The 26,164-nt window shown below is 36.7% G+C and overlaps 4 protein-coding genes across 7 annotated transcripts in view; 2 read left to right on the top strand and 2 right to left on the bottom strand.

Moving 5' to 3' along the window:
• Positions 1 to 314: 314 nt before the first annotated feature.
• On the bottom strand, positions 315 to 9,137 carry LOC107751183 (prolyl 3-hydroxylase 1-like). The gene is made up of 15 exons (XM_016566827.1): positions 8,587 to 9,137; positions 7,474 to 7,626; positions 7,178 to 7,367; positions 6,845 to 6,976; positions 5,501 to 5,640; positions 5,275 to 5,364; positions 5,127 to 5,179; positions 4,928 to 5,049; positions 4,689 to 4,846; positions 4,487 to 4,579; positions 3,761 to 3,899; positions 2,783 to 2,873; positions 2,622 to 2,697; positions 1,941 to 2,081; positions 315 to 1,122 (listed from the first exon to the last, which is right to left on the bottom strand). The coding sequence occupies exons 1-15, from the start codon at positions 9,040 to 9,042 to the stop codon at positions 619 to 621; spliced, it is 2,538 nt and encodes an 845-aa protein (XP_016422313.1). The 5' UTR covers positions 9,043 to 9,137; the 3' UTR covers positions 315 to 618.
• A 1,429-nt stretch (positions 9,138 to 10,566) lies between these two features.
• On the top strand, positions 10,567 to 15,371 carry LOC107751182 (uncharacterized protein C1orf50 homolog). 2 transcript variants are annotated; one of them, XM_016566825.1, is made up of 5 exons: positions 10,567 to 10,710; positions 13,727 to 13,842; positions 13,943 to 14,029; positions 14,613 to 14,744; positions 15,015 to 15,371. In XM_016566825.1, exons 1-5 carry the CDS (start codon positions 10,662 to 10,664, stop codon positions 15,201 to 15,203), a joined length of 573 nt encoding a protein of 190 aa, XP_016422311.1. In that variant the 5' UTR covers positions 10,567 to 10,661; the 3' UTR covers positions 15,204 to 15,371. The 2 variants fall into 2 exon arrangements, with proteins under 2 accessions (XP_016422311.1, XP_016422312.1); XM_016566826.1 differs by having other exon boundaries at positions 10,643 to 10,710; positions 13,695 to 13,842.
• A 252-nt stretch (positions 15,372 to 15,623) lies between these two features.
• LOC107751181 (AP-5 complex subunit beta-1-like) lies at positions 15,624 to 19,345 on the bottom strand. 3 transcript variants are annotated; one of them, XM_016566822.1, is made up of 3 exons: positions 19,253 to 19,345; positions 18,987 to 19,148; positions 15,624 to 18,460 (listed from the first exon to the last, which is right to left on the bottom strand). In XM_016566822.1, exons 2-3 carry the CDS (start codon positions 19,128 to 19,130, stop codon positions 15,800 to 15,802), a joined length of 2,805 nt encoding a protein of 934 aa, XP_016422308.1. In that variant the 5' UTR covers positions 19,131 to 19,148; positions 19,253 to 19,345; the 3' UTR covers positions 15,624 to 15,799. The 3 variants fall into 3 exon arrangements, with proteins under 3 accessions (XP_016422308.1, XP_016422309.1, XP_016422310.1); XM_016566823.1 differs by having other exon boundaries at positions 18,987 to 19,142; XM_016566824.1 differs by having other exon boundaries at positions 18,987 to 19,131.
• A 5,664-nt stretch (positions 19,346 to 25,009) lies between these two features.
• Positions 25,010 to 26,164, top strand: part of LOC107751216 (cell division control protein 42 homolog) — a 20,087-nt gene continuing 18,932 nt past the window's right edge. The window contains exon 1 of the mRNA XM_016566883.1: positions 25,010 to 25,223. Coding sequence (XP_016422369.1) covers positions 25,010 to 25,223 — 214 coding nt within the window. The remainder of the gene's footprint in view (positions 25,224 to 26,164) is intronic.

The following is a 26,164-nucleotide window of genomic DNA, read 5'->3' as shown; positions in this document are numbered from 1 at the left end:
TTAAGTATATTTCTGAGAAGTACATAAAGCCCATTTCTGAGAAGTACATAAAAAGTAGACTAAAAGTATACTTTCCTATGTTTTAGTTTAAAAGAAGTATACTAATAGCACACTTGAATAAACTTCTTTTTCGTAAGGGAGATGATGAAATTGGTGGAGAAAAAATTCAATGAATTACATTTAAGAAGGGAAATGAGCCATATAATGAATCTTTTGAACATCATGGCCACATCCCACAACATCTCAGCATCATGTCTGTGACTTTTGCACGACTCAATAAAAATGTACAGCATTGTTATAATTTAAAAACATGTCGCTTTTATTCAGTTATTGTGGGAATGCAAAGTGGCAAATGTAATCTCTGAAAGCTGCCATAGTCTTTCAAGGAGCACGAAATGTTACAACTGTATTTCAGTTCCTGAGACAAGAATAGAAATAGTTACAATTTAGGCAAAAGAGAAAATACAACAGTCAACTTGATTGTCAAGTCTGCACTCCTGTGATACGGCTTCAAATTGATGAGTCTTTAAAAAAATTTACAATAACACAGATCCATCAGCACTCCTCCATCACCAATTAAAAAAAAGAATAAAACACAGAAGCTCTTCTGCACGAGGCTCATAACTCATCATTGTGTTTTTCAGCTGTAGAGGCTTTAGGTTCTGTGGTCTTTGGCTTTGTTTTCTTGTCATCTGCAGTATTTTTAACAGTTGTTTTGCCTGTTTTCTTCGTTTTGTCTGACGTTACAGGTTTTGTCTTGTTAGCTGTTTTTGATTTCTTTTTCTCTGCTGTTGTGCTTCTTGTTTTGTCTGACTCTTTGCTCTTTGTTTTGTCTGCTTTAGCTTTTGTTTGGGTTTCTTTTTTTGCTGGCTTTTTTGATGTTTTTGCCTTTGGTTTTTCACTTTTCTTCAGCACTTTGCTGTCAGTTTTGTTATCCTCTGTAGCTTTGGTAGGTTGTTCTGCAGATGTGCTTGTCTTTACTGTGTCTTTTTCGGTTGTTTTAGCAGAAACGGTTCCTTCGGGTTCAGAGGGTTTCGCTACACTGTCCATTCCTGTTTTCTGGACATCAGCTTCAAGTGGGCTGGAAAGCTTTTTCAGAAGTTCTTCAGCCTGTAAACGCTCCTGTGGACACAACAAAATGCAACAAGGTTAGACAAAGAGGGAACCTTTAACAACTACAACTTAAGAGAAAACCGATCTGTGTTATTTTAGTATTATTTATTTACTATTATAGTATTTTTTTTAAATACTTGGAATTGGCTTTTATTTTTATATTTTCAGTTTTTATTTAAATCTTAGTTTTGAGTTTTAGTCATTTTGTTATCTGCCTTTGTCATTTTTATTAGTTTTAATATTATTCATTTCGTTTTAGTCATTTTTGTACTTCAACTTGTTTCATTTCAGTTTGTTGCAAAGGCCACAATTATAATTTTGTTTGTTTTTTTATTCAATATTTATATTTTATTTGATTTGATTTCAGTTTTCATTTAAATTTTAGTTTTAAGTTCTAGTAATTTGGTTATGTGCTTTTGTCATTTTTATTAGTTTTAATGTTTCTATTTACCTTTAATTTATTCATTTAGTTTTAGTAATTTTGTACATCAACTTATTTTATTTCAGTTAGTTGCAAATGCCACATTTCTAATTTTCATTTAAGTTTTAAAGTTTAAGTTTGTTTAATTCAATATTTATATTTAATTTTATTTCGGCTTTATTTCTAAATTAACTAAATATTTTTAATAGTCTTAGTTAACAATGACAACACTGCAACAGACCCCATGAAAGTGTTAGTTTTCCTGTTTAAATCTACACTCTAAAAAATGCTGGGTTAAATATAACCCAGCGCTGGGTTATATTTAACCCAGCATTTTTTAGAGTGTACAGGTAATCCTATTGCTTTATTTTACCATTCGCAAAACTGCACTGAAAGTCATACTTGCCTTCTCCTTGTGACGAGGATCCAGAGTGAATCGAAGCACTACAGCACACCTCTGGCCTTTGGTTACTGCGGTCACTGCATGAAGGTTCTCCTGTCCAGCTCTGAATCCCACGACTCTACCACACCGAGGCTTCACTACAGCCTGAAGAGACGGTAGAGTGAAATAATGTCTGTCTTAGAAAACGCATGCCACAACAGCACATTTTAGTTAGTGGAACCAAGTCTAAAATGACTCATTAGCATTGCTGGGGAAGCTACCTTGAAATTGTAGTTTGTCAAGCAACAATGTGCTTAAAGTAGATAAAACCATATTTGACTGAATTTACAGGAACCAGTAAAATAGGGATAAATAGCAATATTTAAGCTACAAAAAGTAAACATAAATGAATCACTTTTTGGAACTGGTTCATTGAAATTAACTGTTTGAACAAACTGATTTTGCTAAAATGAATCAGACTTTCCAATGCTACTTGACAGGGACAGCGTATTCCAAGGTATAGTGTTTGATTATTTAGTTAGTTAGTTAGTTAAATCTTGTCTAAAACTACACAATTTTTTTAGTAGTTACATTACTGAAATATGTAGTCATGTTAATAGCGTCACTTATTTTACTTAGTTAGTTACTCCTCTACACAGCTCACTAGTTTGAATAAAAATAATGCAAAACATTTAGAAATCTTACAGAGACAGTTTTGGCATCTGACTCGGTGAAGATAAAATCTCCCCCTTCAAAGTTGTCATTGAGGTACAAAATGGCACTACAAAGCAACAAAAAGAATGCATTAGTGAAAACACTATAAACTAAATAACCATGATGCTTTACTGGTTCCTCAAGCGGCAAACCTGTAGCCTTGATCGCTGTATGCTGATGGCTCTTTGATACAGTCGTTGAGCTCTGAGATGAGCAGACAGTCTGCACGCTCCTCCTGTTTCTCTGGATTGAAAGAGAGACCAACATTTGCTTGTTTAAGAACTAAACAGGTCTGTGCTCAAGATGCAAAAATAATGTGCATTTCTCTAAAAACAAAAAGTCAGTTTACCGATGGCAGATCGGCAGACCAGGTTTGAGCTAGAGAAATATAGGGGCGATTCCAGACCAAAATTGGATTCCAGAACCTTTTGAATTTTCTCACTGAGGTCGGAAAACAAATGTGCACTCTTCAAGGGAACCAGACCCTCCTGACCAAGGTATGAGAAAAAAAAACACTTTTAAATGATGAATTAAAATACAATATACCTGTAAAGAAAGTCAACATTTTCCCAGAAAAAAACAAAGAGCATCACATTTGTATTTGCAATACAGAGTCTGCATAATCTAAATCAGCCTAATACCTCAAGCATAAAGGATATTTATTTCATACACTGATAAAAAATAAAGGTTCCAAAAGGTTGTTTTCACAGCAATGCCACAGAAGAACCATTTTTGGTTCCTCAAAGAACTTTTCAGTGAACGGTTCTTTAAATAAACTTAATTTTTCTTAGTGTGAAGACCATTTAAAAAAAATCCAACATAAAGAGTTTTTTGTAGAATAGAAAGATTCCATGAATCTTAAGGTGCTTCATGGATAAAGAATCTTTAATTTTAAGTTGACTTTTTTTCATTTTTACATATACTAGTGTTCAAAAGTTTGGGTCAGTAAGATTCTTTTTAGGTAATTAATACTTCTATTCAGCAGGGACACGTTCAATTGATTTAAAGTGACAGTAAAGAGATTTACTGTATAATGTTACAAAATATTTCTATTGTTTAAGAACTAAACAGGTCTGTGCTCAAGATGCAAAAATAATGTGCATTTCTCTAAAAACAAAAAGTCAGTTTACCGATGGCAGATCGGCAGACCAGGTTTGAGCTAGAGAAATATAGGGGCGATTCCAGACCAAAATTGGATTCCAGAACCTTTTGAATTTTCTCACTGAGGTCGGAAAACAAATGTGCACTCTTCAAGGGAACCAGACCCTCCTGACCAAGGTATGAGAAAAAAAAACACTTTTAAGTGATGAATTAAAATACAATATACCTGTAAAGAAAGTCAACATTTAAGAGATTTACTGTATAATGTTACAACATATTTCTATTTCAAATAAATGCTGTTCTTTTGTACTTTCTATTCAGGATTCAAGAATCCTGAAAAAAATGAAGCAGCACATCTGTTTTCAACATTGATAATAATAATAAATGTTTCTTGAGCAGCAAATCAGCATATTAGAATGATTTCTGAAGGATCATGTGACACTGAAGACTGGAGTAATGATGCTGAAAATTCAGCTTTGCATCACAGAATGCAGAAAACAGAAACAGAAAACATTTAATTTAATATTAATGTAACAATATTACTGTTTTTACTGTATTTTGTATTAAATAAATGCAGCCTTGGTGAGCATAAGAGGATTTTAAACAGTAGTTTATCTACCAAGCTCAACAAAAATAGAAACTAAAGAACTGACAAAGTGTTACATGTTCCTTTAACTGGCTAGAACATGGTGCAAATATTAGTTGTGTGATTTCAAGAGGATTTTTTTTAAACCCTTTAGTAAAGTAGGTCTCACCTGCAGAGCTTTGAGAACCATAATATCCTGAAACATCTCACTTGCCGAATGAGGGGAGGGTGTTGCTTTAAAAGCATCTTGAATAGCTGCTGCCTGCGAGATTTAGGTAATAGAAAAGAGAAATATTTAGTTGACTGCAGAAAATACAAAAATACCTTTTTGTCTACTCTTCTGGGAAACAGAAGGAAAATGTGAAACGTACACTGGAGAGGCGATGAAGCTCCTGACACTCGTCGGACGTGATTACATCATCCAGGACGACCCGCTGTGAACCATTCAGGGCTGAGGATGTCAGGGTTTCCGTAATGTTGTCAAACGGGAGTTTGTCGGCAGTTTCTGGAGTAGGGGCTGGATTGATATCTGAAAAAGCACCAGTTGCAGGACCAGGTCATGTAACTTGCTTATCCCTTCACATACATTGAATTTTATTTGAAGTCTTACCGTCTTTCACCATCTTGTCCAGGTCTGATGATTCTTTACTCTTCTCTTCTACAAGTGTCTCGATCTCTTTCATCAGGTTACTGATCTCCTCTGTAATCCTCGCGGCTGTTTCTTTGTCCGCCCTGCGTGCACAGAGGAAACCAACATCAGTTGAACTTTCGTGTTAATATATCAGATGCAACAACAAAGGTATACTTACTTTTGTTTGTCTCTTAGTTTCTTGGGTATGATGTCCTCAGGGGTCCATGTGTCCTGAGACAGAATGAGATAAAGATTTTATTATAACTTATAATTGAACATGAATAGATATGGGAATCATAGCACTGAGCACATGTTAATACACTTACTGGATCAACAAACGTTTTACCAAACATCTCATAGCCAAAGTAAAGAAGCTCTTTTTCCAGCATAGACCTCTTAATGTGCTGCTTAACAACCTGCAACAAGAAAAAAAAAAGCACCATGTGTTTCCATTGAAAATTAATTAATAATGTTTTTATTAACTGATATTACAAATACATGTGCTGTAGATCAAAAGCGTGCTTGTGCATCAGTGGCACATGCGGACGGCACCTCTCTGGCTGTAATGTTGACGGCTTTTTCGTCTCCCAGCACAGCTGAGTAGTACGCCTGGTTCTGAGCCATGACCGCATCCTCAGGGTGGAAGAGCAGGTATGTTTTAGCACACTCAATGGCCTGCTCGTATTTCTCACCTGGGAGAGAAACAGATTAAAGCTTTAAAAATGAACTCAGACATAAATAATACATGCATTTAAAACATTCTGCAGTACACAAAAATGTAACTTTATTGGCAACACCACAATATCTCTAACTGCTGTGCAAACTTTGATGTACTTAAATAAACTACAAAAACATACATATGTGTATGTATATATATATATATATATATATATACCATCTCAAGGATGATCAGAAGAAATGGACAGCACCTGAGTTAAATATATGAGTGTCACAGCAAAGGGTCTGAACACTTAGGACCATGTGATATTTCAGTTTTTCTTTTTTAATAAATCTGCAAAAATGTCAACAATTCTGTGTTTTTCTGTCAATATGGGGTGCTGTGTGTGTTCTATTAATGAGGAAAAAAAATTAACTTAAATGATTTTAGCAAATGGCTGCAATATAACAAAGAGTGAAAAATTTAAGGGGGTCTGAATACTTTCCGTACCCACTGTATACTCACATATGCATTTTTGATTAATGCTAATTCTGGCAGTGTTTTTTAGCATTATTTATATACTACTAGAATATTTATTAATATTTTGAATTAACTTTTTATATTCATATTTAGTATTTTTCAGTGTTATTAATTTTGTACTTTCAGTACTTCAACTTATTTTCGTTAGCTGCAAAGGCACTTCAATTTCAGTTTTTTCCTAATGAAAAGTTTTTTAATGTATGCTTTTTTATCTAATATTCTATTTTATTGTAGATTTAGTTCAATTACTAAAACCAGGGTTATTATAGTTAACTCAAATGAAAACCATAACAAAACATTTTCATTATTTGAAATAAAAGAAACATTAACTGAAATAATATAAAAAGCTTAAACTTATTTTGTTTATGCTTTTCAATCTAATATTTTATTTTATTGCAGATTTATTTCAGTCACTGAAACCAGGGTTGTAATAGTTAACTAAAACTAAAACCATAAAAAAAAAAAAAAAAATTTCGTTATTTGAAATAAAATAAACGTAAAACAAAACTTAAACTTATTTTATTTTAGCGAATTGCCAAGACAACATTTCTTATTTTAATTTACTTTAATTTGACATACTAAAATAACTAAAAATATATAGACAGCAATAAAACAATATTGGTTTTGGTTTTAGTTAACAATAACAAAACAGAAATCTGGTACTGAATATGCTTCTGCTGACGATGAGTGTATCGTACTGTTATAGAATGAGAACTGAAGGTAGTTAAAGTGTGATGGGAGGAAATCTTCAAAAGGCTTCTCTCTTCCAGCGGTGGATGCCAGATCCACAGCGCAGTTCTGTTTGCAGTTCAGAACGTGAAGGTAATGATCTGTGATCAAAGCAAACATAGACATGAATCTCTCATATTTATAAAAAAACATATTTATAAAACATTTAGTGTAACAGAACTACATACAAGAAAAAGAGAAATCAAATGAGACATCAAACACCATGAGATTTTAAAATGACATCAAATTAAATCAAAGAGAATCTGGTGTTGTTAAATCAAAAGCATGAGAATATCACGTGCCTGTCATAGATTGAAAGAGATCGGCGTTGTACTCCATGTACTTGTAACCGTCATAATCGAACGCTCCCTCGCAAAGAACCCTGCATTCTTCATAAGCGGTGAAATATTCTTCAACAGCGGTTTCAAAGTGCTCGATGGCTGGGGCAAAATCTTCTGCACTGTAATGAATCTTGCCCTCTAAAAATTCAGCCTGGAAATCAGCAATTACAGGTACAGTCAATTATATTCCAGCATTATAAACATTTTATAAGGCAGTAAGATCTAGACATATTCAGATTAACAAACATTGCTCGTACCATGTGCGGTCTCTCCTCCAGGTCCTTGAAATCTGTCTCTTGCACCCCAGCCATCATCATGTAGTACTCTAAATTCTGTTTCATCTCTACGTGGTCAGGGTTTGCCATGAAAAATGTATTTGCTGCTGCCACTGCCTTGTCAAGCTTGTTAATCTGGAAGTACAAAGAAAACAAAGAAATATTCAGATATTGGTTAGAAAACACTCATGCTTTCCAAGTTATACTTTAGAGACAGAATTGTTCCTAGAATATATAGCTAAACTTCAAAATAAATAAATACATACATAATCATATTAAAAGTCATATGCAAGACATAAGCAGCACAACTGTTTTCAACATTAGTAATTTTTTGAGCACCAAATCAGCATATTAGAATGATTTCTGAAGGATCATGTGACCATGAAAATTCAGCTTTGCATCAGAAATAAAATATATTAAAATATAAAATTAATAGTACACATTATTTCTGTTTTACTGTATTTTTGATCAAATAAATGCCTTGGTGAGCATAAAAGAATTTAAAAAAAACATTATAAAAGTCGGTTCTTATATATATTTGAATGATATATTAAATTAATGACTATCATTAAAGTAGTGCTGTTGTCATTGAAGCAATCCTTGAAATTTATGATGACTTTGCTGTTCATACTTGTTGATACTATAGTTTTTTAATGCAACGACGATTTTCATTTCATTAGGCCTAGTGGTCTGAGGCTCATGCCCCCGACTGTATATCTCATTTAAACCATCATTTTACAAGGCAGTGGTATGTTAAAGCCCCTGAGCAGTTCTAAAACTCTGCAAGGCTCCACCTAAAGACGTGGCACAGTGATGGGAGTTTGGGGGGGGGTTGGGGAAACGTGGAAGAGCTTCTTAAACGGTTAACCATTCAGTGACAAATGCATAAATGTTGTGTACAAAATCTGATCAAATGTACCTGATGCCCATTTATGCATCGATAGAATGTATTTGATAACTCGCTATTCTTTGTTTACAAAAAGCTTTATGCTAATGAGATGCACTGATTTTATCCCCAGTCCTGTTTACTTTTTTTAATGCATTTGCGTTTTCATAGAAAAAGTTTTGCATGCATTTTTCTGGCCTCTTCTTTACCTTAAAGTAAGCCACTTGCAGGTAATTGTAAGGCGTCCTCTTCTTGAACTCCAGCTCTATAGTCTCACTAACTTTATGGAGTGTCGGTGGTCCCAGTTTCTCGCTTTCACATGCGTTCACACAATCGGCCCGTTTGAGAATCCTCTGGAAAAACGCTAAATCCTCCACGGCCCCGGTTCCTGGGATCGGGACACCCACACCTGAGAAAGGGTCTCCGAAAGCGGTGTGATTCGCGCAGGATAAGCGGCAGTGCGTCTGGATTTTACGCAGCGCTGCTTTATTCCGCAAAGCTCTTTCCATGTTCAGGATCACAGCCAGCCAGTCCTGCTTATAATACGCCTCCACCGCGTTATCAAAAAGCAGATCGTACGGCTCAAATATTCCATTGGTTTGAGTGTCACACAAGGTGAAATGGACAGTGGAGAGGACTGATATCAAGGACAGTGAGGTCCACATCTCGGAGCCTGTAGGCCTGTCTGTGAGGTAGAACTTGGTTTTGGAGAATCCCAGAAAGTCTTTGGAGAGGGTGGAGCTCCAGGACTGTGTGAAAGGCTGGCCTGCGCACAATAGTGACCGCCCTGTGTAAGAGCTGAGGAATTTAGGGCAACTGTGTGATTCTGGGTCTAGTCACGGATTTAAAAGGTTTGAGTGACGCATTTTCAACTAAAAATAAAGTATGTATACTGTACGCATACTTTATAGTTTTAGTTGAAAATGCATAAATTATACAGTATCCATAAATTATATACAGTAGGCCTACAGAAACAGTGAGAATTGAGTTGGCGATTTATTTTTTGCTCTTTTGATTTAGTTTTTTTCCCCCTCCAGTAGCTAATCGGGATGTAGTGTCTATTTCTATTTTTATATTCGGTAACACTTTACAATAAGGTTCATTAGTTAACTACTGTAGTTAACATGAACTAAGCATGAACAGCATTTATTCATCTTGGTTAATGTTAAATTCAAACGTTTACTAATGGATTATTAAAATCAAAAGTTGTGCTTGTTAACATTAGTTAATACACTGTGAATTAACATGAACTAACAATAAGCAACTGTATTTTCATTAACTAACATTAACCAAGATTAATAAATAGCCTACTGTAATATTGTTCCTTGTTTGTTCATGTTAGTTAATACATTAACATTAACTAATGGAGACTTATTGTAAAGTGTTACCTTATATTCATTTGTCGGGAGCGAAAAAAGCTGACTAACACTACAGTGGCCATTATTAAGTCATTAGGAAACATAATTTACCTCGTATTAACAGATCAGCAGTTTGTATACGTTCTCATAAGAAAAAAAAATGCAGCATAATTTTGCCTAATGTAATTATTTTATCAAGTTATTTTTCCCTCATTACAAATTATGTTTTATAAAGTTATTGTAAAGTTTTAGGCCGAGTTTAAGGCAGACTTTTTCCAAATAAATAAATAAATGAACCTGGAAACTGTCGTTGTTGTTGTTTTGTTGTTGTTGTTGTTGTGTGTGTGTGTGTGTGTGTGTGTGTGAGGGGGGGGAGCTAAGGCTGAAAGTGTTGATCTTTGTAAAAAAAAAAATAAGAAAGAGATAAAACCAGTGAACAACTTGCATAATTCAGATAATATGAAAGAATCGTCCAAAGGTGTAGTGCAAAACAAATAATAAACTTGCACAGACTTGCAGTTTTTTGGTTTCATAATTTCAAACTTGGATCTTTCATAACTGCAGAACACTCACGTTACTACGTTCTCTGCAATCTACATAACAGGACAGATAGGCTACCGCTAAACAAGCATGATCCCTTTATATTTGAGTTATCGATATAATAAATATGAATATGCATTGTGTTATTCAAAAGTATTATTTTAGTAACACATGCTATAGTTTAAACCCTCATTAAATATGTTTGGAAATTATTATTTGACAAAAATATCGGTATTTGTACACAGGCAACTATCACGGCTACTACTCGATTCGGGAAACACAGTAGGACCCCAGAAACGCCTCCTCCGTGTTGATGCAGACTTTTGTGACTCCGGCGAGAAGTCTCGTGTTAATTTGCTGAGCGCTACGGGATATTTAATTACAGAATGGATAAAACCATCTGTCTACCACAACAACCCAACAAAACCACCACGGGTAAGACAGTGCTTTCAACGGTAAACGCCGTAATTATTTTTAGTTTAGGTTGTCTGTTTTATTGAATTGGTCGAGTCAGTCATTCCACCGCACCATAGTAATGATCAAAGCAGTGGTTGAATGTTTAACTACAAAGTATTATCAATGACAAACAAAATATATGCTTGTTGTAAGTCGACAAAACTTTTGTAATGTTATGAAATGTCCCATTATTGTACGGTGGCCGAGAAGTGCTAAACAAATCACAATTCTGAAATCAAAATAACAAATTACAAACGCAAATGCAAGTTTAAAAAACAAAATAACAATTCAGAAAGCACAACAACAATTCAAAAAACATTATAACAAGTCAGAAAACACAATGACAAATCCGAAAACAAATTTACAAGTCAGAAAACACAACGACAAATCCGAAAACAAATTAACAAGTCAGAAAACACAACGACAAATCCGAAAACAAATTTACAAGTCAGAAAACACAACGACAAATCAGACAAACCGGAAAAGGTAGGTATAGTTTGAGACAGCGCGCCATTGGTTTGGGATTACTCACCGCTGACTGGACGAGACATCTGTCAATCAACGTATACAGGAAAAACCAGCCGAAGAACAGCAGAGTCGTGGTAGAAAGTTCGGAGATGGTATTAAAGTAGCTCAGTTTAAATGTATTGTATGAATTGCCCTTACTATGAAATAAAAAATACGGAGTGTATATTTACATTTAGTTAAAAGTGGCTGTAAAACAGTTTCTTTCTTGAGAGAATGGGTATTACTGTCGTACCATGGCGCAGTACGTTTTTCTCTAACCTTTTTCCATCAGTAACATCAGCACTTTGAGGTACGATATCTATATCAGTAAGATCAATTCCATGCGGTATAATTAAATCTAGCGTATGATCTGATTTGACTTTGTGTTTTCTGACTTGTTATAATGTTTTCTGAATTGTTGTTGTGCTTTCTGAATTGTTATTTTGTTTTTTAGACTTGCATTTGCGTTTGTAATTTGTTATTTTGTTTTCAGAATTGTGATTTGCTTTGCACTTCTCGGCCACTGTATTATTGCCATTATATTCAGTGCCATGATACTAAGCTACCAGCACTCACATGTTCAGAAGTTACAATTATATGCTTTATTTAATAAAAAAAAAATAAAAACCTTAACACTCTGAACATCTGCTCTGCACCTCCAGAGGCGCTTACTTTCACGCTCAAGAGCTTATCCAACCTGTTACATACACAACAGTTTCCAGCACTGATAATAAATCAGCATATTAGAATGATTTCTGAAGGATCATGTGACACTGAAGACTGGAGTAATGATGCTGAAAATTCAGCTTTGCATCACAGGAATAAATTAGATTTTAATGTATATTAAAATAGAAAACAACGTTATTTTACATCATAATAATATTTCACAATATTAAATTTTCCCTCTATTTTTGATCAAATAAATGCAGCCTTGATGAGCATAAGAAACTCCTGTAAATCTCTCTCTCTCTCTCGCTATATATATATATATATATATAGAGAGAGAGAGAGAGAACAAAGATCTTCAGCCTCTCACTGACAGCCATCATCCCACACTGCTTAATATCTGCTACCATCATCCCTGTTCCTATAGAAGCAGCCACCAATAACTCTGAACGATTGCAGACCGGTTGCACTAACACCAGTAATCATGAAGCGCTTTGAGAGATTGGTCTCACAGCACATCAAATCAAGTCAAGTCAAGTCAAGTCACCTTTATTTGTATAGCGCTTTATACAATACTGATTGTGTCAAAGCAGCTTTACAGTGTCAAACAGGAAAATAGTTTGTCAATAATGCAAGAGGACAGTAACACAGAGTCATTTTTCCAATTAAAGTCAGTTCATTGATGATTCAGTGATGTCATCATCCAGTTCAGCTCTCTTCCAATAGTGTCTGTGCAATCAGTCAAGCGTCCCCAACTAAGCAAGCCAAAGGTGACAGTGGCAAGGAACCAAAACTCCATCAGTGACAGAAATGGCGAAAAAAAACTTGGGAGAAACTAGGATCAGCCAGGGGCCAGTTCTCCTCTGGCCAGGCAAAACCAGCATGGCGTGGTTTAATTCCAGGCTGCAGCGCACGTCAGATTGTGCAGAGGACTTGTCTGGTTTCCGTGGTCTTGTGCCGATGGTCGTCGAGGTGACGAGGTCTTCGCAGGGGATCTGTCTCTGGGTGCTCGTCTAGTTGACATGGTCTCCGCGTGCAGAGGACTTGTCTGGTTTCCGTGGTCTTGTGCCGATGGTCGTCGAGGTGACGAGGTCTTCGCAGGGGATCTGTCTCTGGGTGCTCGTCTAGTTGACATGGTCTCCGCTGACATTCAGGGCTGTAGAGGTCGTCTCTAGGTGCTGATCCACCTGGTTTGGATCCGTATGGCTACAGTGACCTCCGAATAAGAATGAAAGAGCCTAATATCAGCGTAGATGCCATTCTTCTTACTATGTAACGAGCAATTTCTTTTATTATATATATTATTCTCTTATTTTAATTTCTCTTATTATGGCAGTGGCGTAATATATTGTAAGAAAAAATTAGGATGTTGAAGATCTCAATGAAGATGTTTTTTGCTGCATAGCAGTGACAAAGTACATGTACTACCTTGGGTTCAACGGAGTCAGAATAAACCCTGAACATCTTTAACTCATACCTTTTATACAGTTACAATTTACTACTCTTAATGTAAAAGAAGTTGTTTCTGTCGTAACAGCTGTGCTCTGTATGTTAATTAAGTTACTTCAGACACCCCATTGTCTTAGATGATTCTCGGTGTCCCACACCCATTCCCATTCTACAATTAAAGACCATTTGCTCAGGATGTGATCATCCCAAATGGAGCAGAAACAACATAACTGTTGACTTTCTTCTTCTAATAATTAGGCCATTTTGGAAAATGAGCATGATTTAAAATGTATTTTGGCGAGGAGTCTGCCACTAAAAATCATCTCTATGCTGTGCAACAGGATTTTACATGTCAACAATGTTAATATTATAGTAACTTTGGTGGAGACCAGCAGTAACCCGAGTGGAATGGCACTGGTGAGCCCCTACCAGACTAACCGGGTTGGGGATCCCATGGATCTAGTTGCTCTGGCACAGCAAGTACAGAAGGTAAGTGATGCTTTAGCTCTGTCGCTTTACTGATATGGATATACAGTTTTTTTTTTTATCAATCATGGATTTATTTATTTATTTATTTTGGGAATTTTAGGGAGATGACTTTATTAGAGCCAATGCTTGCAACAAACTTACAGTGATTGCTGACCAGATAAGATACCTTCAGGAGCAAGCAAGAAAGGTAAGATTGAACTGTCAATTAAATGACCATTTTGTTTTACAGCAGTACCGCAAATGTCCCTATAGACTTAAAGGAATAGTTTATCAAAAGTTATTTTCCCCCCATCCAATATATAGGTGAGTTTCTTTCTTCACCAGAACAGATTTGGAGAAATGTAGCATTACATCACTCGCTCACCAATGGATCCTCTGCAGTGAATGGGTGCCGTCAGAGTGAGAGTCCAAACAGTTGATAAAAACAATCCTCAAGTAATCCACGATTCCAGTTTTGAAGTTAAAAGCGTTTTGATGGATTTGTTTCTTGCAAACATGCAGCTTTTCACTTCACAAGTGAGTGTGGATTACTGTGATGTTTTTATCTTATTCTGACGGCACCCATTCACTGCAGAGTAATGCTACATTTTTCCAAATCTGTTCCCATGAAGAAACAAACTCATCTACATCTTGGGTGGCCTGAGGGCGAGTAATTTTAAGCAAATTTTCATTTTTAGGTGAACTATTCCTTTAATGTTTAAATATCTCTGACAATAATCTAATATGTGACAAATAAGTAATGTTTAAATAATTTTGTGTTTGCACTTTAGGTTTTAGAAGATGCCAAGAAAGATGCTGAGCTTCACCACGCTGCCTGCAATGTTGTGAAGAAACCAGGAAAGATGTATTATCTTTACATGCGTGAATCCGGACAGCGGTACTTCTCCATTCTGTCTCCACAGGTGAGTTGATTGCCACATTATGAGTGTCTGGGTCTCATCAGTTGACATGAGTGAGAAATGAGGTCAATCTGAACTGGTTGGTGCCAACTAGTAGTGATAGTGAAACAAAATGTTTACTATGTGTGACTGTAATTGCAAACTCAGAAATGAGGAATTCTGCTGTTCATTAATTTAAAAAAATATAGAAAAGGCCACCAGAAAACAAATAATTGTGTTAAAATAAAGTATTTAACAGCTAATTTATTATGATACGGTTTTAATCTCTTACAGGAATGGGGTCCTAGTTGCCCTCACAAGTTCCTTGGCGCATACAAGCTCCAACATGACATGTCTTGGACACCACAAGAGGAGGTTGAAAAGCGGGATGCTGAAATTGGCATCATGGATAAACTGTTGAACAGACAAACTGCTCTACCAGCCTGTACTGAGCCCAACTTTGAAATCAGTCTTTCACAGTGAAAGGGCACAGCTCACTCACAGACTGTCTTATCTGGTCATGGAAGCCACATCGTCTTAAAATATACTAATTGTTTGTTAATAGAAATTGTTTGGCAAATTAAAATCTTTAGTTTTGCATACTGAAAACTGCCTTGTCACTACTACTGGACCTGTAAATCTGTCATTCAGTCATGCCAGAGTCTTAACTTTGATAAAGAATATCTCTTTGGTTTTGAGACTTTAGTCTTTGCAACTTCAGGGATCTTATCTATGCACAATCAGCTTGTAACACTCCAAAGAGAAAGGAAAACTTGAAATCGCATCATATGACCCCTTTAATTTCAGAGCTACAGATATTTTTGGGTATGTTGTTTTCATTAAATCATTCATTCAGTTATTCAGTGTCTTATATTGATTTTTCTTTTTATAAAGCAGTAGAAAACACTGCTTACTCCACATAAAACAGCATAACATGTGCTCATATATATTTTATTAAACACATTACTCAGAGATTTTATATACAGACACGACTGGTGTTATATCAAAAAAGGAAGTAATAAAAATAAATTTAATTGGTTAAAATCAACTATGTAAATTAACACCTGAAATACATCCATTTAGCCATCTGTTACTGTTGTGCTACAATGATCAGTAATGTTTTGGAGGTAAGAGTTCACAAAGGGTAACAGCTCCCAGTTGTCCGTTGCAATGCTAACCTGAATGGCATCTTCAGCCTGTGTAATCTTCAAAAGGACATGGCACATGGGTGGAAGAAAGAACAAGACTTTCCACAATCTTTTGCTCTGCTGATCTGTAATAAGGTAACCCTGAAAATGTGTCTTGATGAGATCAGCAAGACTTTCATCTGCAGTTTTGAAACAGAAAAGACTAATGGCAGATTTGTCAGGATTCCCAGAGGCTGCGGCCTCCCAAATGCAGTCGAACACTTGCTCTTTGAATTCACAGGACGTGTTTGGCGGTAAAGGCAGAGGAAGGAATATCTCAGGGAATGAAACGCTCACATCAGGCAGTCGGCTGTGCCAAGAACGTCCATCTTGGGTGGTAAATATGGCACTGACGCATAAAGTAGTAGGGTAGGGTTGAAAGGGCTTGAGCTTAACTTTGACCACAGGTGGCTTTCTATCTCTGAACACACATGGTACATGTATGTCATTTACCTTTGCGTAATTTGAGTCTTTCAGCTCAAAATGCAGACAAATTGTAAAGACTTTATCGAATAAAGGATCCGTGTCTTTTGCATGAGTCAGATTGTATCTCAAGGTGACCTCGGAGCCAAATCCAGGTGTCTGAAACTGTCCTTGATAAACCTCCAACCAATTCTCAGCCTCTCCCGTTGTCTCCAACAACTCCGAACTTTCCGAAGACCTTTGTGAGGCTTTTTCTTGCACCTTGATGAGTTGTAAAACATGCCGGTTAGTTTTGTGCACAGTCAGGTTACTGGCGATCCCCTCACTTTCAGCCATAATTGCAGAATGCGACCGCTCTTTGGCACGTCCTCCATCAAGTCCTTTGGCGAGAACCCCTGTCCGCTTTTCCCACGAAAGGTTGGTTAGTAATGTGTAGTAAAAGCGAGCGTGATCCTTAATGTCCATGCCATCATAATGTACCGATATGTATTGCAAAAGGTCGGCCAACTCAATAAACACTTGATCAATGGAGGGATGCTCCAAAAGATTGCGACAAACAGCGAGAACTGCGTTTCCAACCTGCCAGTTGCCTCTTTCACACAAGTTGGAGTTGATGAGAATATTGAGAAGGAGGTAAATGGTGTTTCTCTGGGTAATCTGACCCTCTTTAGCCACTCTTTTCAAGACTTTCAAGTGCCAACTCAAATTATGAATCGTCAACTGCGGTGGAGGCATTTCCATAATGCATTTCTGAAGCCCTATCAACAACTTCACCGACCAGACTGGGTCATCCAGATGCTCCTGGATGCGATTCGCGAGGCCAATCAAATTCGGAGCGAGTCGCGAATGTCTGGAATACATGTCGCATAATTTGTCGATCACCTTCTCGGAGAGTTCTTCCATGCCACTGAAGTGCATGAGAAAAATGAACAACGCTCTGAAAGAGATCACCACCACATCTCTGCTACCGTCATTGTCTATGATTTTCAAAAGGGCCATTATGTGTTCAAACAGGTAGCTGATTCCTTTATCCGCTTCGCCCTCATCTGCTTCAAGGTGCACCAAACAAAGAAGGTTTAGCCTGCAGAGCATAGTAGCACTATCATTGAAAACCGTTGGATGAAGAGACACTGCCAGACGTGGCGTAACCAGCACAGGTAAACTCTCTTCTCCGCTGCTGGATATGGGCCGGTTCTCAGGGAAGTGCAGGATGCATTCCATGTAGAAGAGCTTTTCGGGAACTCTTAGGAGCGGATGCTGGGCTGTGCCCACGAGACGCTTGAGCAGGAAGTTCTCATCCTCGGCGGAGAAAAGGCTATCTGTGAATGTGTCCTTCATAAAGAGCGTGGCATGCATGAGCGAAACGTCTGCCGTTCCGAAGAGTCGCAGAAGCTGCGATTTGAATAACGTTGGAGAGAGTCCCGGAACCATGGCGACAATTTCTACAAGTTCCCTAAGTAGGGCAGACTGGGAAATAGGCGTTTGCAGGTAAGACTCCTCCAAGAGTGATGACATTATTGATTTGAGTTCTTTACAATCCAAACCTGGTGGCAAACGTGGGACTTGTACCATCATGTTTATTGGCAACAAGGTCAATCGTAACTGATTGCTTTTCCATGCAAACCCTTCATTTCCTCCTAAGATGCTCTTGAACTCTAGGTCAGTAACATCTTTTTGGCTCGTCAAGATCCTTATGGCGTTCTTCAGCCCAAGTGTATAAAGCATACAGTAGGACTGATGCAGAACTGTGGTCTCTTGCTGTTTTAGAAGATACAGGGCCTCTAACTTTTGAGGAAGAAGACCAGGGCTACAGGTTTCCATTTCTCGTAGACACTCACAAGCGGTGGCCCTTATTGGCTGCTGGGATAGGCCGCATCTGTAGTCATTGGTGTCCTGAATCATCTGAAATAGAAGGTCCAGCCAGTCTTCAGCCATCTTCGTGTGGTTAGCCAGGCAGGATGTGCATATTATCACGTTGGTGATGGCCAGCATGACATTGCACTTGAGGATGATGGATTTCTGTGGCGTGTGAGAGAAGACTGACAGTAGTTCAAGGGCTGTTTCCTCTCCCACAGAGGAAGAAGGGCAGAGAATGGTTGGATGCTCCAGTAGCACAGACACAAGGAGAATCTTATAATAAGGAAGAAAAATCACAATATTAAAAGTAAGTCAATTACAAGGGAAATGCACAGCATTTCTACAAAGCTTTACAGTTCATTAATAGGTCTAGTTACTGAAAAAGCTGCAAACATTGTGGAGCAGGGTTAATATTTTTAACTAAAACTAAAACCATTAAAAACTTAAAATAAAATAAACTTAAAATAAAATAAAAACGTATTTTATTTCAGCTAGTTGCCAAGGCAAAATCTTCTCATTTTCATTTATTTTAACTTTCACTTACTAAAACTGAAATAAAAATTAATAAAAACTATACACAAGTTGAAAATAAAAAATATAATACACAACAAAATGAATAAATCTTAAAAATTAAAATAAAAATCAAAACGACTTCAGTATTATATTAAAAACTATAATAGCATCCAGTTATAGTAAAATAACCCTGTATTTTTAACTGTTAATATATTTCTACTATTTCAACGTCTGTATACATGCACATCCACATGTATCACAATGTGTGTTTGTCTGCTTTCGTTACCTTGAGTTGATCATTGGCCTTATCATTCCGCAGTTCGTGTAGAAGTTCAGCCAAGAAGCTCTCAGAGGTGGTGGTGGCCAAAAACTGAGATGGACTCAGTAGAAAGGCCGATATTTTCTGATCCCAGAGATCCGCGATAGTCATTCTGGAGAGAAACTGTGACTTAAGATCAGAACAGAAGCATTTATGTGCATGGCAATGACGCTGATTGAGTTAATAATGCAACATTAAAATAAAAAGTGCATGCTTTCAATTTAACGACTCACCTATCAGATCACGCTTAAAAACATAAATAAAGCAATTTACTATGTAACATCCAACTATCAACGTCTCTGAAAATCATGTGTTCCGAAGCTGTCATATGAATGACAGTGATCTGTATATTTTAAAATTAAAGTCTAAGCCGCCAATTTCTAAATATCCCATAATAATCTTACCAGGTTGTTTCCCTTATCTAATTGTATAGTGCGTATTTTTAGATTTGTAAAATACTTTTCTTTTAATTTTACACTCATATTATTTACACTTACATTACTGAGCTGAAACAGGGTGCTTTTATTTTGAAACGGTCATGTGACCTTGTTTTTGACAAGCACTTTACTGCCATCGTGTGGTGCGTCAAATATTTAGGTCAAAAAATCAACCTAAATTAGAAAATTAGATAAATAATTAGACATGATAAAACCATACACTCTACAATGAATACTAAGTTCGTGGTTTGTAAGATAAGGTGATGTAGTACATCTTATCTTGACAAACAGCGAGCTTTATTGCTGTAATTAGCTACATATCAACACTGTTGCTCGTATTGCAAAGAATGGCAAAACAATAAAACATAAACGGTACGGTAGCACCATATACGTAATTAAATTAAGATGTTTTACTTAAATATGCTAAGTAACAATATTATAAACCTATTTAAATGGAAATATATTCAAATTTCATATATCAATGTTGTATTCCTATTCTTATTAAATTACTACTAATAATATTTTATATAGGCTACACTGCCGTTCAAAAGTTTGGGATCAGTAAGATTTTTAATGTTTTTTAAAGAAGTCTCTTCTGCTCATCATGGCTGCATTTATTTGATTCTTTTTTTTTTTCAAAGAAGTGAATGCTTTTATTCAACAAGGAGGTGTTAAATTGATTTAAAAAATGATAAAGACTTACATTGTTAGAAACGATTTCTATTTTAAATGAACACTGTTCTTTTTAACTCATCAAATAATCCTGAAAAAAGTATCACAGGTTTCCAACATTGATAATAAATCAGCATATTAGAATGATTTCTGAAGGATTATGTGACACTGAAGACTGATCAGCTTTGCATCACAGAAATAAATTATATTTCAAAGTATAGGCCTATTCAAATAGAAAACCAGTATTTTAAATGGTAATACTATTTTACCACATTACTGTTTTTCTGTATTTTTGGTCAAATAAATGCAGCTTTGATGAACAGAAGATACTTCTTTCATTAAACCACATTAAAAATCTTACACTGATCCCAAACTGTTGAACAGCATGCAGTTTAAAACAAATTAATTAACTCGTAAATGGCAAATGACTTGATTTCTTCCCCGTGTATGGACAAAATCCTCTTTTATCTTTTCTCCCTCCTTTTTAATGAAATAGGCCTATTAGTTGGATCTTAATTCAAATAGAACCATCCACAAAAGTGGTTGACTGTGCATATCAAAATTAAATGATACTACGTTGCATATGTGTTAGCTTTGCATTTTGCCCAAATCCTTTAATTTCTTGGTTGTAATGAAGTGTGCTGGTCTGGAGTGACGCAGCGCGCGGCTCGCCCCTGCTCTTCAGTTCTGGAAACCCCGCGCGCGCGGACATGCCAACGCCCGGCGCAGAGAAACAAACAGAAAGGATACGGTGAGTGCCAATGACTCTCAAAATATTATCTACGTTCTTTTTTCTATAAGCAATATCAGCGCTCGACTTAGTGTAGTGTCGAATTATGAATATGTACGGTATGAGTATATGTATTTTAAATGGGTATTTAACGAATTAAACGTGATAAAAGACACCGGAGGGCAGTTAGCACAGGCGGCTAGCTGAGGCTGAGGAGAACCGGTCAGATTTTACCACAGGCGCTTTAACAATTATCATCATGCTATTGTATTACATAGTTTAAGGTTTATTGTAATATAATAGTTAATTTATGTCGGTATTAAATATAAAGCCGTTTCTGGCTTTCAAACTGTCATCCGTTGCAGTCGCCAGTTGACGGCGGATAACTGTCATAAATTATTTATATTTTCATATTAGCGTATTATAGCTAATTTGCATTAAATGCTGATTGAATTATAAAGGGATTGCGCAGTGCATGTTTGCTCAGTTAAAATTGGTTAAAGCAGCATCATTGGAAACTGAGAAAAGCTGTATTTATTTATTTATAATTATGTGGCATTGAATCTGAGTTTGTTTGTTTAGCATGGATGACACTGTCAGGATTGTGTTATTGATCTCAACATATTATAGACACACACATAGCGTGTGTGTATGTATGTATATATATATATATATCTATATATATATATATATATACACACACACACACACATGCAATAATCATATAGGGTCATGTTATAGCACTAATTTCATAAATTTTGAGTGGTTCTATTGGGTTCTTCTCTCTCTCTAACACATGCATTATATCTATTGTCCATGACTTTTTTTTAGTACTGTTATTGACTTGTCTGTAGGATGTGAAAATTAAAAGAAGAGCACTCCGTATTACTGATATTTACATCCATGTTGCTGTTTTTGATTTCTCCTTGTAGACTGAATGGTGTGAAATAGTAAAGCATTACTGCCTTTTAGTCTCAGATGAATTTGTTTGGTAGAGGAGGACACAGCATAATTTTTACTTGCATCATTATGTATTTTGCAACAAGTTCTCTTTCACTTCTGGTCATTGAGGAAATGTTTTTCCTGCCACAAATGAATCGCTAAACTATCACAGGAAGAAGGCAGGACTTGCATGAGAAGAATGGACGAATCCAGCTAGAACTAATCTATATTCAAATAATGTTTTACTAATATTCTTACTGTAAAGGTTCATTAATGTTCTATTGATAAATGGCACCATTTGGTGGGTCTCTAAAGAATAGCAACCGACAACAGCTTAAGTAATCTATTTAATATGTTTGGTGGATCATTACTTATGTTTTTACATAACAGCCGTTCGTTTTCAAGTGAGAAATGTGTAGGTAAACAATTAGACAGGTTAGCAAAACTGATTGGCTCACGTTTACATTATTAATATTATGAGAGTCAGTTGGTACTACATTACTATAATATTAAAGGTTAAAAGTGACTGATTTGTAGGTTAATATACAACTGCTAAAATTAGACTTGAAGTTTTTAAAATAATAAAGTTAAAATTAGCTACATAATAATACTTCTACTTCAATTTGTTTTTGAAATCTAAACATTTTAATGGTGGCTGTCAAAAGAAAACAGGCTAGAATAATCGATTCTTGGGATTTAAGAATCGATATTGTTCCGTAAAATTGAGAATCAATTAAAATTGAGATATCGATATTTTTTACTCAGCCCTACTAATCAGTGGTGACTGTCAGTTAATGTACATATTAGAGGTCGACCGATTGATCGGCCGATTTTTTGGCATTTTTTAATTAATCGGAATCGGCCGATTGTGCTGCAAATTAGGCCGATTTTTTAGGCAGGCGCATCAGCTAAGCGTTGTTGCGGAATGCCGGAGAATCTCTCTCTCTGGCTGTGTGACGGAGCAGCTCACACTCTGCAGCCGCTTCTTGTTCACACACAGCTTCAGCTCATGATGGCAGGGCAAAACAGACCGTTTCGAAAACGTAATTACGTTTTACCCTACTAGAATTGATGCCGGAACGTTATCATATTCATAAGTGCAAGTCATTTGCATGTGAAAGTAGAAACATATGCAATTCAGACGAAACTTCTGGGCTGATTATAACGTGCACAATAACTTTCCTCATGAAATGTGTGTGTGGGTCCGACAATAGCCTCCACGATGTCATCGCTCGTGGCCAGCGCACTCTTAAGCAGTTATGAGCAGCAGGCTGTGTAATATATGTGAACTGTTTTATTTTTGTTATTACTTGGCCATTTTACTTATAGAAGTGTCCAGTGTTTCCCATACATTGAGTTATTTGTGGCGGCTCGTCACAACAGACGGACCGCCACAAATAGATTTTCCAAAAGGCTTATACATCCTTGAATAAACTGAGCAGTAATGCCTGATAAAGTAGCGCTTATTTGATTACAGCCGTTACCGCTATATCTCCGCTCCAACAGTGCCTCCTGCTGGCAAAGAATGAATTTGCATTTGCAAGTCTGTGAGAAACACTGGTGTCTGTCAGCAAACATAAACAAAAAGCATGCTTCAGAACTGTTTTGAGAAGGTGCTTAAGTTTTGAGCCATGAATTATTACTCTGAATTAGGCTACTACTACTATTACTATCTTGTATCCTGCAATAATCATTTACTCAAACTCACTTTTATGAGATGAAGGGGAAGAAGAAAAAGCTGCCCTGATTTCTAAATATCGGCATCGGCATCGGCCAGTGAAAAACCCATATCGGTCGACCTCTAGTACATATGGCAGAAATGTATGGAAAAATCGTAATCAAGACGTAAGACGTAATCAGACAGATGATGAACACTATTAACAGCAATTATTATATGATGCAATCAAACTTATAGCAAAATGTGGTAGTTCTGTATGTTGTTTCAGGGTTGGCATCATCTGAGGTCCTCTGAGGGGTTGGCATCATCTCTTCTCAGGTGTTCTGGATCCAGTTGGCATCATCTCTTCTCAGGTGTTCTGGATCCAGACTGAAGCTTGTGTAAATCCTAGTTGCAAAAACAGAGAAACAAATAGAGGCATAATTAGCGTAGCTGCTGTTCCAACCAAGCAAAGTTGATTTGTTTAACCCAGGCTAAAGAATAATAATGTGCATTAATATTTTAATGTGCAAAATATTTAATAACAAAATATTTATAGTACATTTCTATTGCAAAACTCAATTATTTTGAGTTAATGACTTTTTTCTTGAAAAAAAAGAAGAACTCAGAATTGTGAGAAAAAAGTCAGAATTGCAAGATATAAACTCAGAATTCTGACTTTTTTCCAGTGCAATTCCGAGTTTACATTTTGAAGTTCTGTGTTCATATCTGAATTGCGAGAAACAAAGTCTGAATTGTGAGATAAAAGTTTCAATTACCTTTATTTTTTTTAATTCCATGGTGGAAACCGGCTTGCATAAATGTCAGACTAATTAAAGGAAATGTATTACTGTGCAAATGTAACTCTGTGTATTGATATCTTTCATAAAAAAGCAATACTGGGCATTTGATTCCATTTAACCACGGTGCTTTTAATTATTTTATGTGTGGATCATCATATAAATAGCTTTAAATGCATAGTAAAATTATTTGAAATATTTTCCACCCCAAAAATCAGGGTGGATTTGGGGAAAAAGAAGAATTAGAGGTGAGGCTAATTCAAAGTAAAGGCTTGTCCAGATGTACCCTGGTTTTAAAAAGCATGGATTTACTGTCTAGGTTTGCACATGAATCTGGATTATATTGCTTTTCTCAGTCTAGTGCTTGAACTGAACTGAGTTTTGGCCTTTATACAGTTATTTCCAGTACACAACTCGCCACTCACATTTTGTCCTCATGGAAATGTGCCGATCTGATTGCTCATGGTGTCAGCGGGATTGTGAAATAAATAGATGTATGTCATACAGTTTTGAGCATGTGAGTTTTGTAGATTAATCCTTTTCTGAGGATGTATAATGCTTATAAACACAATACAACTGCAGTCTCATATCTAGTTTAAATTAATTACGATTCTGATAAGAATTTGTGTTAGACAGGTGATGGCACCCACCAGATCACTGTACTTTTGTTTGTGGGTTTTCTACTGATGCTAGAATGAGGTCAGGCCTTGCATCTGCAGATTGCGGTCTGCGAGGGGAAGGAAACAGCCGGGATGGGCTTCCATCTCCTTGTCCTGACCATCTGTGAGCTTGAAGGCTCACCCGTTTACTGCTGCATAGCTCTGCAGAAGCTTAGCTGCTGCTCAGGCGTGACGCAAACGGCAGGAAGTGGTTCTCTTTCCCCTGCTTCCCCTCCGCACACCAGAGGAAAGGGATATTGCCGTATTGTTCTTTTCTGTCCCCGTGTGTCCTCTCCACACGCTTGGGGTCTGTGTTGTGTGGATAGTGGTTTAGCATACTGACCCGCTGTGAGAGATGTGCTAAAACCAGTGACGTTATGCTTGAGTTTAAAGCTGCAGTGACCCACAATCAGACCAGGGGAGGGGCCTTCTGAGAGGGGGAAGTGTCAATGTTTAAATGTGAAATATATCTGAAATAGGGGTTAAAACTTTTGTTCTTGCTTTTCCTTCATTCTTTGTGTTTGCTACTGGTTGTGATGAAATTTTATTCCACTATATTGTATGTACTTATTTTTGTTCAATTTCACTTGTCAATTTGACTGATGAGATTTAAAGGGTTAGTTCACCCCAAAATGAAAATTCTGTCATTAATTACTCACCCTCATGTCGTTCCAAACCCGTAAGACCTTCGTTCATCTTTGGAACACAAATTAAGATATTTTTGATGAAATGTGAGAGCTCTCAGACCCTGCAAAGACAGCAACGTAACTGTAATGTTCCCAGGTCCAGAAACGTAGTAAGGACATCGGTAAAACAGTCCATGTGACATCAGTGGCTCAACTTCAGTTTTGGGAAGCTACGAGAATACTTTGAGCGCAAAGAAAATCATGAAAATCTGACTTTTTCAGGTTTTAAGTGCTATAATCAGGTCCCTGGTGCATCTACCAACCAAGGAAACGTGAAAAAGATTAACCCAGTAACTTTGTTTTGGGAAGCCTTTTTCTGCAAGCGTCTGAGAAACGAGCGCGTCAGATTTCGCTCCCTTGGTGACGTGGCAAAGGGATCTCATTATAATATTACCGCCCCTTAATCTGCACATTTCCACCCATAGCACCATCATTTTGATTTCGCAAGCGACAACGGTGTACCAGCTCTAATGCCATGGCGAAAGTTTGAGCAAAACATGCTAACTGTTCTGTCATTGGCTGCACAGAACACTATTTAGAGTCCCAGCCTCAGAGGAGACAA

Source organism: Sinocyclocheilus rhinocerous, unplaced genomic scaffold (genome assembly GCF_001515625.1).
Source record: "Sinocyclocheilus rhinocerous isolate Xijiao unplaced genomic scaffold, SAMN03320098_v1.1 scaffold362, whole genome shotgun sequence".
Classification (NCBI taxonomy): domain Eukaryota; kingdom Metazoa; phylum Chordata; class Actinopteri; order Cypriniformes; family Cyprinidae; genus Sinocyclocheilus; species Sinocyclocheilus rhinocerous.
Note: the sequence above shows the minus strand (reverse complement) of the source record. Positions and strands in the feature narration are given on the sequence as shown.

Bases quoted from the DNA above. Each gene is read 5' to 3' on its own strand.
- LOC107751183 (XM_016566827.1), bottom strand. From the start codon at position 9,042: ATGTGGACCTCACTGTCCTTGATATCAGTCCTCTCCACTGTCCATTTC. The intron at 2,874-3,760 runs GTAAACTGACTT...CTTTCAATCCAG, and splicing joins GGTCTGCCGATCTGCCATCG to AGAAACAGGAGGAGCGTGCA. The intron at 1,123-1,940 runs GCAAGTATGACT...TTGTGTCCACAG, and splicing joins ATCCTCGTCACAAGGAGAAG to GAGCGTTTACAGGCTGAAGA.
- LOC107751182 (XM_016566825.1), top strand. From the start codon at position 10,662: ATGGATAAAACCATCTGTCTACCACAACAACCCAACAAAACCACCACG. The intron at 10,711-13,726 runs GTAAGACAGTGC...TTAATATTATAG, and splicing joins ACCCAACAAAACCACCACGG to TAACTTTGGTGGAGACCAGC. The intron at 14,745-15,014 runs GTGAGTTGATTG...AATCTCTTACAG, and splicing joins TCTCCATTCTGTCTCCACAG to GAATGGGGTCCTAGTTGCCC.
- LOC107751181 (XM_016566822.1), bottom strand. From the start codon at position 19,130: ATGACTATCGCGGATCTCTGGGATCAGAAAATATCGGCCTTTCTACTG. The intron at 18,461-18,986 runs GTAACGAAAGCA...CCTTATTATAAG, and splicing joins AGGCCAATGATCAACTCAAG to ATTCTCCTTGTGTCTGTGCT.